Source organism: Martes martes (assembly GCF_963455335.1).
Source record: "Martes martes genome assembly, chromosome: 10".
Lineage (NCBI taxonomy): Eukaryota > Metazoa > Chordata > Mammalia > Carnivora > Mustelidae > Martes > Martes martes.
Window position 1 is genome coordinate 31,177,739 of NC_137898.1, and position 14,545 is coordinate 31,192,283.

General features: G+C 47.6%; 1 protein-coding gene across 1 annotated transcript in view; it reads left to right on the forward strand.

Moving 5' to 3' along the window:
• WT1 (WT1 transcription factor) overlaps positions 1-10,719 on the forward strand; it is a gene marked incomplete at its 5' end in the record, with an annotated part of 48,157 nt that extends 37,438 nt beyond the window's left edge. Inside the window, 4 exons of the mRNA XM_080816432.1 lie at positions 2,421-2,571; positions 6,041-6,130; positions 6,729-6,821; positions 9,331-10,719. Of these exons, the coding sequence (XP_080672558.1) occupies positions 2,421-2,571; positions 6,041-6,130; positions 6,729-6,821; positions 9,331-9,452 (456 nt within the window). The 3' untranslated portion in view covers positions 9,453-10,719. The remainder of the gene's footprint in view (positions 1-2,420; positions 2,572-6,040; positions 6,131-6,728; positions 6,822-9,330) is intronic.
• Between the last annotated feature and the right edge of the window lie 3,826 nt (positions 10,720-14,545).

The window sequence follows — 14,545 nt, forward strand, 5'->3', positions numbered from 1 at the left end:
AATTGTGCGGAAAGTACAAAGAGTTCCCCTGTCCTCCCTCTTCCCTCTCCTCCCTGGGACTAACATCTTGCCTCAGTATGATACACTTGTTACACTTGATGAGCCAGTATTGATACATTATTTTTTTCCCCTGAAACATTATTGTTAACGAAAGTCCATGGTTTACCTCAAGGTTGGTGTTTTTGCGCTGGGGGGTTCCATGGGTTTTCTTAAACGCATACTGCCACGCTTCTACCATTGCATTAGAGTACAGAATAGTTCCACTGTCTAAAAATAACTGCCTGTATTCCACCTAGTCATCTGTCCCTCCCTCCTCGCCTCCTCCTGACAACCACTGATGTTCTTACTGTCTCTGTAGTTTCGCCTTTTTCCAGGATGTCATATGGTTGGAATCAGACAGGATGCGGCCTCTTCAGACTGACCTCTGTCACTGAGCACTATGCATTTAAGGTTCTTCCATGTCTGTATTTTATTTTTCCATTTAATCCTCAGTGCGCCTTTACAGGTGGGCACCATTATGTCCATTTTATGGATGAGGAAACTGAAGTCCAGAGAAGATGAGTGACTTGTCCACAGCTGGTCGTAACACGAGTCTTGTCTGATTCCAGAACCCCTGGTTTTAAGCACCATGTTGCATTGCTTCTTAGGGAGACAGAGGGCTGTGAACAGTTTGAGGGGAGGGACCTTCAAGGAGGGTGAGGAAAGTAAAGTAAAATGGTAAAACATTTTGGAGAATTCACAAAAGTCCACGGCAGGCCACCTCAGCAGAGCCTCTTTTGGGGGTCAGAACCACATACATTTCCAAGGGTCTCCATTTGTGACTTTCACGTGTGCCTCAGTGACTCCAACATGAGTGACCATGTTGATAATTTCACCAGAATAGTCATTACTCGAGAAGTAAGTTGTGTGCGAGCTGGGTCCCCACATGATGTGTGGGGCAGGTAGCTCTGAGATATTCTGATTGATGTTTCCAGAAGCATCATGGTGATAGAACAGTATGCTCCCTCAGTCCAAACCTTCCAAGGGTGACAATAAGGTGAGGTTTACAGAATATGAAATCTGATGGAGGTAGAGGAAGAGTCATCCCAGTCTCTCCTCCATCAAATGCCCCTGGCATCCTCCACCAGGATCCTTGACTGACATCGACAACACAGTTTTATATCCTGTTGTGTGTGCTACCTCTAGATTGAATCAAAGGAAATGAAGAGAGCCCGTTTTGACTTCCTTTCCCCCAAGCCCAGGTTGTCAGACTCACTATCATGGCTGCTGATAGACTCCAGACCTCACAGGTGTTGATTCACTACTGACTCGTTTTCTCCTAGAGTCTGACAGTCAAACACAGCTGGCTCGTCATTTAAATTTACGCCACCGTTTGCCTCGAGACACTCTGGCCTATCAACAGCAAATTTGTATGTCACCATAGTACTTTTCCTTCAAAAAAGAAAATCTCACAGGGCAAGGCAGTGCAAAATAGGATCTAGAATGTAAGTGTGGTGTGGAAGGTGCACAGATCAGGGAATGGGTTAGGCTCAGAGGTAGTTCTGGGTCTTAACACAAAACATGGATGTGCTCTTTGGTCTTGACTTGCACATCTGAAAGAGAATGAAGAAGATTCAGTGGCCGTTGGGACACTCCCACTTCTCCCATCTATGAGTCATTGATCCTGAGAGCAGGAAGGAGAATTTGTCTCGCTGTGTCCCCTTAGCACCTTGTCATGGAGAACTGACACATACCCACTCCCTCAAGTAAAGGGAATCAGCAGTGAAGGACATGGAAAGTGCCTGGAAGGCAGACACAGTGTTTTCTGGTGTTACTATTGAGCAATGACTCTGCCTATATCATTGGCCTCTAGTGGTTTCAGTCCCTTCACAGAGAGAGCCCCCAGTTCTCAGGGGGCTCTTCCTTCCTTGTCATTTACTCCCACATGGAAAGTCTGGTCAGTTTGGGGTTCATTCAGTATCCTGGATTTTTCTCTAATAAGGACTTCCCCACACATTGCAGACTGGGCCTGAGGTCGTATGGCTGTGTGTCCAAGTGGGAGGAAATAGATTCTGGGACCTTGGACTTCTAGACCTCACCATCTCAAGTGGTGAAGCTGAGAGGATGGATGGGGAACTCTTGCAGTCACCAGCATTTCTTTTCTAGATCCTCTGGATCAGCAACCCCAAAAAGACCTCAAAGAAGTACCAGTTCTGGTTGATCAGTAGTAGCGATGTTGGCGTGCTGCACTGTAACATGGTCTGATCTGTCATCCATTAGTGATGTCTGCCGTGGGCATCTGGAGTATAGATGGGAGCGGTTTTAGGTCTTATAACCGTCATCCCTTCGTTGGGTACATTCTAAAGCTCACTTCCACCAGGACTGACATGAATGTTCACATGTGGCTTAAAGCTTCTATTTCTCTCATACTCTGCTCGTAGGATGTGCGACGTGTGCCTGGAGTTGCCCCAACTCTTGTCCGGTCGGCATCTGAGACCAGTGAGAAACGCCCCTTCATGTGTGCTTACCCGGGCTGCAATAAGAGATATTTTAAGCTGTCCCACTTACAGATGCACAGCCGGAAGCACACTGGTAAGTGTGTCCCATGTCCAGCCTCATTTCCAGTGGCCGGTGGGCAAGGGGGATTCAAGAGCTCCTGCTCTTGGCTGTCCCACCGCTAAGGACACCGGAAATTTCTTGGATTGGCAGTAGGCGGTGCTTTGAAAGATCTGGCCAAGAAGATTAAAAAAGCTGCCAGGGGCGTTTTCCAACCCGATGGTCTATACTTTAATTAAGAATTCAGTAAACTGTCTTCAGGAACGGCAGAGCAGAGTGCTGGAAAAAGAATTCCCCTGGACTAAAGAGACTTAACTTGTGTTTGATTCTGACTTCACAACCAACTGGTGAGACCTTGAGCAAGTTACTGAACCTCTCTTTGGACTTCCTTTTGTCTCATGGAAAATGGAGGTGGTAATGCCTGTCTTATTCCAGTCTTAAGACTAGATTTACTTTTTTTTTTTTTGAAGATTTTATTTATTTATTTGACAGAGATCACAAGTAGGCAGAGAGGCAGGCAGAGAGCGAGGAAGGGAAGCGGGCTCTCTGCTGAGCAGAGAGCCCGACTTGGGGCTCAATCCCAGGACCCTGAGATCATGACCTGAGCCCAAGGCAGAAGCTTAACCCACTGAGCCACCCAGGCGCCCTAAATTAACTTTTAAAATCAAATTAAATGCAAGGCATTAACTATGAAGCGCCTAGTATAGTCTCTATGTCAATAGGTCTGAATAAACGATAGTGTAACTATTAGAATACTATTAGCATCTCTAAAGAGAGAGGACCTATTCTGGGAGTTTGGTAATCAGACAGTTTTGAGAGATTGATGAGCAAGGTCAGTAAGACTTAAAGAGAGATGGGCCAAAGCAAAACTGGACTGTTTGGGTTAGTAATAACCGACCAGATAGGAATGAGAAAATGGATTTGGAGGTCTAATTTTTGTTTTCAATCTTAAAAATAATGATTTTTGGTGATATGTTAAGGAAAATAGGATTTTCCCACATGTTAAGGGATCTTAACTTCCTCTGGGAAAGAGAATTGGCCTCATCTCGTTGTTGGCTACCTTGAGTGTGAACAGCCATTTCACAAAAGTTTGCTCTTCTCCTTGTGGGCACTGGACGGGAGTGTGGTTGGGTTACCACTGCAGGGAAGAGTGAGTGAGAAGCAATGAGAAGCCAGGCTTTCCTACAGGGGAGCTGGCACTGTTTTTTCCCGTAACTGGAAGGACAGTTTTATTGTTACAATTACCCTTACTATTTTGTTATTGCTGCTTATTTTTCTCTGTGGAAGCTGAAGAAGAGACGAGCTGTATTCAGATCTCTTTGGATCATTGGATTTTGCTAAGTTGTTGTGTCTGGAGGATGCAGTTCTAGAACAAACCTGAGTCTGCACTCAGTAGACCACAGGCTCCGAGGCTAAAGATGAGAGAACTAGTGTCCTGTTATATTTTTACATGTTTCCCAAATGAGAGCGTTTGAAAAGCATTTGTGAAGTCTAATAAGAAAATGATAAAGCAAAATTGTGCCTGGAGAAATGCAAGGGAATACACTGGGGCAATATGGTTGTAGAAACCTTGACTGGGGAAGAGGCACTTAGAAAAGCAGGGAAGGGGAGATGTGCATGTGAGGGGGAAGCAGTGGGCAAGGTAGCCATGACCCCCACACCCTCTGATGGCTTTAAGAAGCTCTTCTTTGCAGAAGACAAGGAGAGCAGCCTGTATTTAACAGTCCTGGAGCCCTTTTCTTGGAAGAATGCAAGCTCTTCTTATCTACACATGACAGTAGTAAGACTGTTGTATTAAGTACTTTTATATCAAATATTTTTTATGTGCCAGACTCTCTACATGCATTCTTTCATTTAATCCCCCCACACTGACCAGTTATCATGTGGGTAAAATATAGTGGAAGCAGAACCCACACTCGTGCCTTTTCACTGCAAGTCACAAACCCCCTTCTCAAGAGGTGATAGTCTGTTTTGCAGCTAGGATTCACGTCTGAAAAGGGACTAAGAGAGTATGTGACAACGTGCTAAACCAGAGGCTGCAGTTGGCTGAGAAGATTTGCTGATCTGATCCAAAGTCATCCCAGAAAGAGGAAGGGCTTGGGCTTACTATCAAAGGGTCAGTAGGGTGCGGAAGAGGAAGCAAAGAAGGAACAGAAGCAGAAAGGCACCAAAAAGAAAGTAGACTGAGTACGGTTGTTGAAGTATAAGGCACTGGGCCAGATATAAATATGAAGTGAAGGAAAAGTTCTTGCCCCCGGGATTTTCCAGCCCCTGGAGGAAGGTAGCCACGGACCCAGTCTACCAAGTTAGATGTTCTGTAATACGTTCTGTACCGAGGGAATGAAGAGCTTTCAAACTGAACATGAGGTTTCCAAGAAGGCATCACAGAGGAAGCAGGTGGCACTGGCAAGGGACATACCGTAGACTTTGTTGACAGGGAGAAATGTGGAGATAGGGACAAAGGGCATTTGGTGTAAGCAAAGTGCAAGGCAGATTTAGGGAATGGTGAGCTCTGGTATAGCAGGAATAGAGATTAATCAGGGGAACAGAGGATATGAGGCCAGACAGGCAACGCGGGAATGCCTTTTAACAGAAAAAACAGCTGGTGCTGGGATGGCTTGCTCTCCATCCCAGAACACTGGTGACTCAGAATTCTCATAAGAAGGTGGGAAGGCCCAAGGTCACTCAGTGCACTCATGGGGCTTCGTTCCCAGTATTTGGCTGAACTTTCTCTAGCAAGGACAGGGGTGGGGTTTCTCCCTTCGGAGGCAGAAGTTTGTGCAATCCCACTACGGACTTCTCTTGGATAAAGGAATATTGAAGCCTTTCTAGATACTTCGGTTCCTGGTTTCACTTGAGTGTCTCACAAGCATGGAGCTGTAGAGGCTTGATCCAGGAATGAGAAGTCAGTAGCAGAGAACACCAAATCTTCAGACCATAAAACATAGAACATTTATTACCTGGGGCCAGCTCCAAGGCATATCCATTCCAGAATTTTGCCTCCAACTCAGTTGAAGAGTTAAGACGTCTTTGGTTTATTATTTTTCTAAAGATTCTCTACCAATATTTCTCGAGCAGTGTCTGTGTGCTTGGCACTGGGCAAAGAAGCCCTTTATGTGGCTGGCCTGGCTCAAGCTATTCATGAATCCTTCAAAGCTGTGAGACTAGTAGCCCCCTTTCTCAATAAGGAAATGGCTCTTCACCCAGAGCTTGGAGTGGCAGAGCTGGTTGGGACCCTAGTGTCCAAGTTCAGAACCTGAGCTCCCGTCCACTTACAACTCAGAGATGAGGGACCTATCCTCATTCAACTCATCCCCCACTCTCCACTCACTGTCCAGGAGCCCGTGGGCGGGAAGGCCTTGAGCCTCATGTAGCAGCACCCTACCACGGTCTACCAGAGTGCCTTAGGCTCTTGGGGATCCCTCAGTCCCAGCAGGAGAGGTTGCCTTTCACGAGATCCCCATTTCCAGCAGCGTTTTCAAATGGATTATGTGTCTTCCCCAAGGTGAGAAACCATACCAGTGTGACTTCAAGGACTGTGAACGCAGGTTTTCTCGTTCAGACCAGCTCAAAAGACACCAAAGGAGACACACAGGTTTGTAGGCTCCCTTCTCGTTGCTGGCAGTATGTTCTCTTGGGTTGCAGTTGATTTTGTGATTCTCTTTATTGTTGAATATGGATGTGAGAGGGTTAGCCATTTGCTTAGCTTTTCCCAATAATTATGCCCCCCTCCCCCACCGCTGGAGATTTTCCTTTTCTTAAGAAAAAAAAAAGACAAAGAAATATCCCACATTTCTCCTACAGACCACAGAACAGTGGGCTCCCACTAGCCATTTCCTGATGATACGCTGAGTACTGGTGAACAACAGGGTGGTGGAGAGCACAATCAATTTGTAGTGTGTGATTCACTTTTTCAGTCTTGGACACAGCCGAGACTCTACTGGGAAGCTGGACGTTTGTGGTTAAGGGTTAGCTGCTCCCCAGACAGAAGCAGGTCTTCAGGGATTACCGTATAGAATCAGGTGGTCCATGCCAGGCCTGGGGTGCGGGGGACATCTGAGAGAGATGCAGACATCATCACAGGGGGCTGGAAAGGCCCGTCTCCTCCGGCCACCTCCAGGAAGCTGGCCCCGGGGGCCTCCTTATGCTCCCACATTGTTAGGGCTGCGGCTAGACCTTCTCTGTCCATTTAGGTGTGAAACCATTCCAGTGTAAAACTTGTCAGCGAAAGTTTTCCCGGTCTGACCACCTGAAGACCCACACCAGGACTCATACAGGTAAAACAAGTGCGTAAACTTTTCTTCACATTTATTTTTCATTATTTTTTTAAAAAAATACTGTTGAATGAAGTTGTTTGTATTGGGGGAGATGGGAAAAGATGAGTATAGAAGTTCTGAGCAGGTTTAGCAAGAGAAAGAACATTGCATGGCTCTTTTAACTAATAACATTGTTTCAGAAGGGATGGGGCTGGGAACTACAGACCAGAAGGGAGAAGTGCAAAGAACACTCGTTTACTGTGTGTCCAGAAAGAAAGGAGGAGAGGAGCTAGGTCCCCACTATTCTCAGTTTGCTGCATTACACGGTGTCGCTCCATTTGATAAGACCCTCAACTTTACAGAAAAACAGCAGAAATTCTCGCAAGCCAAATATTTACTCTCTGGAGAGCTCACTTTTCATGACGCTATTTTCAGAGACCTGAATCCTTGCTGGGCTAAAAGTTAATGTCCCAGGAGCAGACATGGTTTCTGCCAAACTCATATCAGCATGTGGATATTGTTCCCTCTTCACTAGTGTAGAGAGGGGAACAGGGCATTTATTCAATGGTCGCTGAAACTTTTTGCTTTTCCACAAGCTTGGTGTGATTCCTAATGAAAAAAGCACCACCTTTGCTGTGTATTTTCTAGCTTTGGAAGGAGGGTCAAGGCTTAGGGTTATCTCACTGTATCTTTGCAACATCCTTGTAAGAAGAGGAGGGTAGGCATGTTTTATCCCCATTTTTCAGATGAGGAGACTGAGGCCCGTAGTGATGAAATGACTTGTCTACAGTCCCAAAGCTAGTAAGTAGCAATCCCAATTCCTTCTGCTCCCAGTCCACCACGTCCCATGGCTTTCTTTTTTGGAGAAAGAGCATAGGTTTGTCTCACAGCCCAGGGATGGTAGGAATCAGGAAGAGAGCCAAAGTCAGCAAAGCTGAGTGCCGTTGAGAGACCGAGGAGAGTGAAGACCAATAAGAGAAAGGGTTGGGCTTTGTCCATTAGAACATGACCTTTGACAGCGTGGCTGGAGGTTGGGATGGATCGCCAAGGGTCAGGTCAGGAAGAGCAGAGGAATAGTGAGTGGGAGGTGAAGGAAAACATGAGGTCGTGAGCCCCCATGCAGTGGCAGATTCTCAGCCCCAATAGGCTGCATTTATGAACAGAGTCAAGACACCTGTGCCTGCCCCAGAGTTGATGGGACAGGCCTCTCTTTTGCCCTTCTCAGGTGCCTCTGGTGTTTCTTCTTTTCCTTAGTCCTGAGCTCATAATTTGGTGAGAAAATTATCATCCCTTATATCCCGGCCCCCTCCTCCTCTAGCCCTGTGTCTATAGGCATATGTGCAAAAGGATCCACGCCACTGGCAGACCGTTTTACCCTATTTTGATCAGCCCCCAGTTCTGACCCTGGGACAGTGCCTCCCCTGGGACATAGCTCCCTGTTTGTGCCAACCAGTAGTTCTCAGAGGAGCCAAAGTGGGACCAGCGATATCCTGGGAAGTTCTCCTTGGTTGGACAGAGATTGGCTCCTGAGGCACTTTTACTTGGGAAAAAAGACACACACAGCTCTATCTCCATTAGGGCCAGGCCTGGGAGGGGGGATCCTGCCAAGCGCATGGGCTTAGGAACAGACAGGCCTGGGGATTAAAGTCCTGCTTAGGTCTGCCCTTGTTAGTTTTCTAGCCTCAGCTCCAGAGTGCGGATACTAATGCTTGTCTTGCAGAGCTGTTGTAAGGGATATGTGAAATAAAGTATACAGAAGATGCCCAGCACAAGGCTGGGCATATATTAGGCATTTCATAAATGCTGATTATCCTCCCTGTCCAGAATGAGGCTTGGAAGGAACTTCTGAGAGCTCCTTAGGTGGGGAGGTCTCGATCTTTTGGCAAGCTCGTTAAAAATCTATAAACCATGCCTCGACTAGAACAGGGATTATGCTCTGAGGAACACTTGATGGTAAAGGAAGCAAATACCCTGCCAACTGGTATCAGCGACTTATTTTAAAATATGCAGCCCATCCAGAATATCGACACAGACAGAGATATGTAAGCTACAGTCCCAGCTCTACTACAGGAGAGCGATCAATCAGTAATACTCAGGGTCATGAACCTGAGCTCCTGCAGCCCAGTGAAGCTGGATTCCCTGGGAAGACAGTGGAGGGGAAACATCTATGCAATTCACAAAACGGTCTAAGAGCAAAGGTTGAAACAAATGTTTTCCCCTCGATTACATATGAATTGCCCATTTTGATTAACTAGACTCTTTCCTTCCCTGCCATTTCCCTAGTCCTCTGACTTACTAATATTTCATACTTTCTACAGTCATTTAATCCTGAAGGGTCCAGAGGTGCTGCCATTCCAAGGCTGCCCATGAAATGAGCCCGATTTGTTAGCCTAGGGAAAGAACTGGCTGTGGGGGGGGGGTGTGTGTGCAGGGGATCAGGGGTGAGTGCCTTGGGATGATTTAACTCAGGCCTTTGAGAGTTGAACTTGTGCCCAGTCTCTCCGCCGCAAGTGTCTCTGACCGGCAATTGTGTCAACAGGTGAAAAGCCCTTCAGCTGTCGGTGGCCCAGTTGTCAGAAAAAGTTTGCCCGCTCAGACGAATTAGTCCGCCATCACAACATGCACCAGAGAAACATGACCAAACTCCAGCTGGCGCTCTGAGGGGGTCCGACCGGGGGACATGTCTGTGTCCCAGGCAGGACGGTGTGTGAACTCCTTTCAGATCTGACTTTAAAATTCCTCCTCACTCACCTCTCTAAGAAGGAAATGGCAGGTGGTCTTCTTCAACCAGCTTCCAAGACAAGATGGCTGTGCTGCTGGGTCCCACCAGGTTTGCCCCAAGGCGCTGGGCTCTGCTGGGCTTGCTTTTCCAGAGGCCCTGGAGAAGTGGCTGACAAGGTCCATTTAGTTCCGAGCCCATCTCCGCCATTTGGTCTGGGTTTTCCACTGGGAGAAGAGCCATTGTTGGTAACGTCCCCCCGCCCCCTCTTCTCCTTTTACGCTCCTTTTCGCTAGGAATGGAGTCATTGTACCATTTTCCATCATAGAATATTTACAGGCTGGGGCATGTGTATGTGTCTGCTAATGTAAACTTTGTCATGGTTTCCACTTACTAACAGCCAGAAATAAATCAGAGAGCAAGGCACCGCGGCTGAGCCCCGTCTGACATTCCGGAGGCTAGGCAGGCTGCTAACCTGGACAGCGCGATGTACTGCTCCCAGGCCCCTTAAAAGACATGTGTGTTTCAAGCAGCCTAAGAAAGAATCAGAACTAACCAGTACCTCTGTAGAGAAATCAAAAAGAATCTTCCCTCTGAGCTAATTCAATGTTAACATTAGCACAATGCTGTAAAGAAGCTGTGCTTGGAGATCTGAGATTTGGGGTTTATTTTTGACTTTTTGGAGTTGTAATCACATTCCTCTTCAGAGATGTACATCTCTCCTCACACGAAGTGGAATTCATTTTTATCATCTGGGGTGTCCTTAGAGTGTACAGACCACGTTGGGTAGGTGGCTTCAAGTTGTAAAAATTAAAGTGGTTCTAGAAGAAAATTGGGCTGGTCCAGCATCCCCACTGATAAGACTGTTGTTAAGTAACTTTGAGTCTAACAGTGTATGTGGCAAGATGAGACTTACTAGTGTGAGGAAATCCATTGTTTAAAGGTGGTTGAGTGTGTGTGTGTGTGTGTGTGTGTGCGCGCGTGTGTGCTAAAGGAGGGTGTTTATTATTTACTGTTGCTTGAAATTATTGTGTAAATGTATATATCTGATCATGATTTGCTCTTTGACAACTAAACTTAGGAAATGTGTAAATGTTAGATGCATCACTGTTTTGGTGTTGATCTTACAACATATCAATGATAACACTAAAAATGTAACCTGCATTTTTCACTTCACTCTCAATTAAAGTCTATTCAAAAGGAAAGTGGAAAGATTGTATCAACTGCACTGTGTTCAAATCTTAAGAAGGGTTGAGACTGTCTTAAACAGGTAAGAAGATGCTACGGGACATCAAAGGTCACTAGTGTAGTCTATCCACATCCTGGCTACTCTCTGTTTCTCTCTGTCGAACCCCAGGAGGCAGTTATCCATCCTGGAAGCAGCCAGCCTCCCCAGGTGATGGTGCTCATGCTGTGGTCAGATGGCTTTATGGAGGGCTTGGTGCGTTTAATCAGGCTATCCTTGTATCCCTAACAAGTGATACAAGATTCCAGGTCAGCAAATGAGACTAGGGTTGCTAATGATGACTGGGCTTTGTCTGGAAAGTTCACAGGTACATACGGCAGTCAGGAGGCCAGAGGCTGAACACCTTGAACACCTAGCACCACTGAGTTGCCATCTGTGGTTGGTAGAAATCAGCTCGGCAGGTGGAAAAGTGTTGAGACTTTCCAGGGCAGCCGAATGTAAATGCAAAGGTCTACATTATGTATAAACTATAAACTCTTTTTCTGGTTCTGGTGTATGGTCTCTGAGCTGTAAATAAGGAGGTTGACTTGGTGGTGCCCTTCCCAGCTCCAAGAGCTTGGAATGCGCCTGCGCCCAGGTTGCACGTCTTCCTCCATAGCGTACTCCGAGCAGACCGCCGCTCTGCCACGGAGACTCTCTCCAGCAGCTCAGAGTTTGGGCCGTCTGAAAGTCAGGTCCCGAGGCCCCCTCTTCGTTTGCATCTGGCTCTTGCATCATTGTTAATTATAGCTAGTATGGTGACTCATTTGTATCAGCCAGTTTTATCTTTTCCTGCCAGAAGACAGCATTTCTCTGGAGAAGCTCAGGACAAGCATGGCCAACGTCAGCAAGTCAGAGCGAGCCAGGTCTCACAACGACAGCAAAGCCGCATTGTCTCAACCGCAGGAGGAAGACCAGAGATTCTCACACCGCCCTAGCGGTTTAACGGGCGACAGCGAAGGTCACGACCAACCTGGGTTCAAATCCTAAATCCCTAGTTTCCTCTTCTGCAAGGTAGGAACAAAAGATTCCCCTGCTTGATAGGATTGTTGTGAAGATTAAATTTAAAAAGAAAGAGAAGGAAGAAAGAGGAAGGGAAGGGAATGAAAAGAGAAGAGAAAAGAAAAGAAAAGATCTAGGACAAAGCAAAGGCTTAAGCAGCATTACCTAGGAAACTAATTAGCTAAGAACTCACCTGCTAATTTCCTTTAGCTCTGCCCTGCGGATGTTTCGTGGCATTGTCCAGCCATCTTCATTGGTCAGCCCTGCAAAATGACAAATCCAGGGTGCCTGGGTGGCTCAGTAGGTTAAAGCCTCTGCCTTTGGCCTGGGTCATGATCTCAGGGTCCTGGGATCGAGCCCCGAATTGGGCTCTCTGCTCAGCGGGGAGCCTGCTTCTTCCCCCCTCTCTCTGCCTACTTGTGATCTCTGTCCGTCAAATAAATAAATAAATAAATAATCTTAAAAAAAAGAAGAAAAGACCAATCCATTTTCCTATACCCCCAAGCAGAGGTGAGGTTTGCAGCAAGAGGGCTCTTGCCAGCATCTGCACATCTGCTTGCTCTGTGTCTTCTGTGCGGCTCTGGGTGGCAGTGAGTGTGTGCCTCTGAGACTTACGGAGCTGAGCCTCAGTCGATCATTAGGGTGAAAGTCGGGGAAAGTTGGTCGGGGGGAGCTCTCTGTACCTCCAGTGAGACCGTGTTTGGTGCGTGTGTCAAAATGTGCGTTTTCCCCTGTTGCTTGCCTAGAGTGTCTAGTTCAGTATATGGTTCAGTGTCTTTGCAAGCCTCCTTCTCTTTTGCTGGATTACTCAGACTGCTGCAGGCCTCTGTAGCCCCCTCATGTCTGAACTTTTGTAGCATTCTAAGTCTGTAACAATAAATCGTAACTTCGGTGGGTGTAGCGCTTTCCCACCTAGGACGATCTGCAAGGTCAACGGGTCAAGTGTCATTGCCACTTTACAAACGAGAAGCTGAGGCAGGGCTTGGTCTTGGTGTCCTGTACCCACCAATCAGGCTCAGTGACATAGACTCACACTCCCTCCACTGTTTCAGATCTGTGCACACGATCTTCCCAGCCCGACTGTGAGCCGCTAGAGAGGAGAGGATCTGCCTCTCCTGGGTTACTTAGAGAAAGGCCTTCTTAACCTTCAGTGACCATGGGCATCACCTGAAGGATCGCCAAGGGGCGTGCTCAGATTTGGAAGCGCTGGGGCAGGGCCTGAGAGTCTGCGTTTCTTACAAGGTCCCAGCTGGGGCGTAAACCGCCTTTCCATAGCAAGGACCTAGAGAGTGGGCTCGATAAATCCTCGCTGAAAGGTGACTGATGAGATTTGCTTTTGACAGTCCTGGGGCCACACTGAACCTGTCTAGCCCAGAGAGGGAGCAACCAGGGAAGATGGCCCCAGGGCTGTGCCTCGGTGGCCCGTGGAGCTGTGGGTAGGGACGCTCATGCTGCAGGTGTTACCCCCGGTGGATCCGGGAGAACCCATGGGGAGTTTTGGTTTCCAACCCGGTCTCCCTATCCTCTGTTGGTGACTCGCCACAAGCAGGGAGGCCTCCCTGGGTGAGATGAAGTGTGCTACGTATCCAGCCCTTATGCCTTCCATGGTCCACATCGCCAAAGCAGCCCTCGACCTCCCTGACACCCACAACCTGGAATTCTGTGGCTTTGGAGAGAACTGACTCCCCGTGAGCCAGCAGCCTTGCTGACAGGCAGAAATTCCCCACGTCCTGCTTCTACCAGGAACCGCTAGCTTGGCACCTTGGATGCCAGTGGGCAAAGGTAGTGCTTCTGGAACCCTCTCCTCCCTGCCAGGTGTTTGCATTTCTGGTCTTGGACCAACAGGTGTGTCGGGGAGAGATGTGTGTGTGTGTGTGTGTCTGAGAAGAACAGTGGTTCTCACCTGGGGGCATTTTTCTTCAAAGCCTCACTGCTGGCTGAGTGGCTACTAAGAATTTCTCACAGGGGCACCTGGGTGGCTCAGTGGGTTAAAGCCTCTGCCTTCGGCTCAGGTCATGATCTCAGGGTCCTGGGATCGAGCCCCGAGTTGGGCTCTCTGCTCAGCAGGGAGCCTGCTTCCCTTCCTCTCTCTCTGGCTGCCTCTCCGCCTACCTGTGATCTCTGTCTGTCAGATAAATAAATAAAATCTAAAAAAAAAAATCAATTCTTAAAAAAAAAAAATTTCTCACAGGTAAATGCTTACGACAGTAAGGGAAAGTAAGCTTCCACAGAAAGGAAGACAGATCTCTAAGAAAATTTGAAAGTGTTAGCCCTTTTCATTTAGGTCTTTGCTTCTAATGACCGTGTTACGTGATTAAAATCTGTGCAAAGCGTGATAAGCAAGTTTAAATGTTCATGATAATGCAGAGCACACCTGGTCTGGTTTCTCGCACTGAGAAAGCAGCTGCTTCAGGGGAGGGCGCCGGGCTTTTCTCCGTTTTTCAAGTGAAACCCTGATTCCGTTAGTTCTTGAACTGGCCTTGAGAAGGAAGGAGAGAGCCAGACAGCAGAGGAAGGGGCCGGTGGGTTTCCAGCCCAGCCAGCAGACAGCCCTGCCTGCTCAAGTCCTGAGTAAGGTCGGTTTTCAGAGACAGAGGAGAGCAAACTCAAGACCCAGGACTCTGGAGACTCCCTGCCTTTAGTCCCAGACTGAAAACCAGCCAGGTATGAGGGGAAGCCTCAGACAGATCGCAGATGTAAGCAGCGGAGGCAGACCAAATCAGCACATGTGAGCTGAGGAGATAACAAGATATTTTTATGGAGCAGGGGAGGACTGACGGCCGGGCGGGGGGAGATGGGGCCGAGATA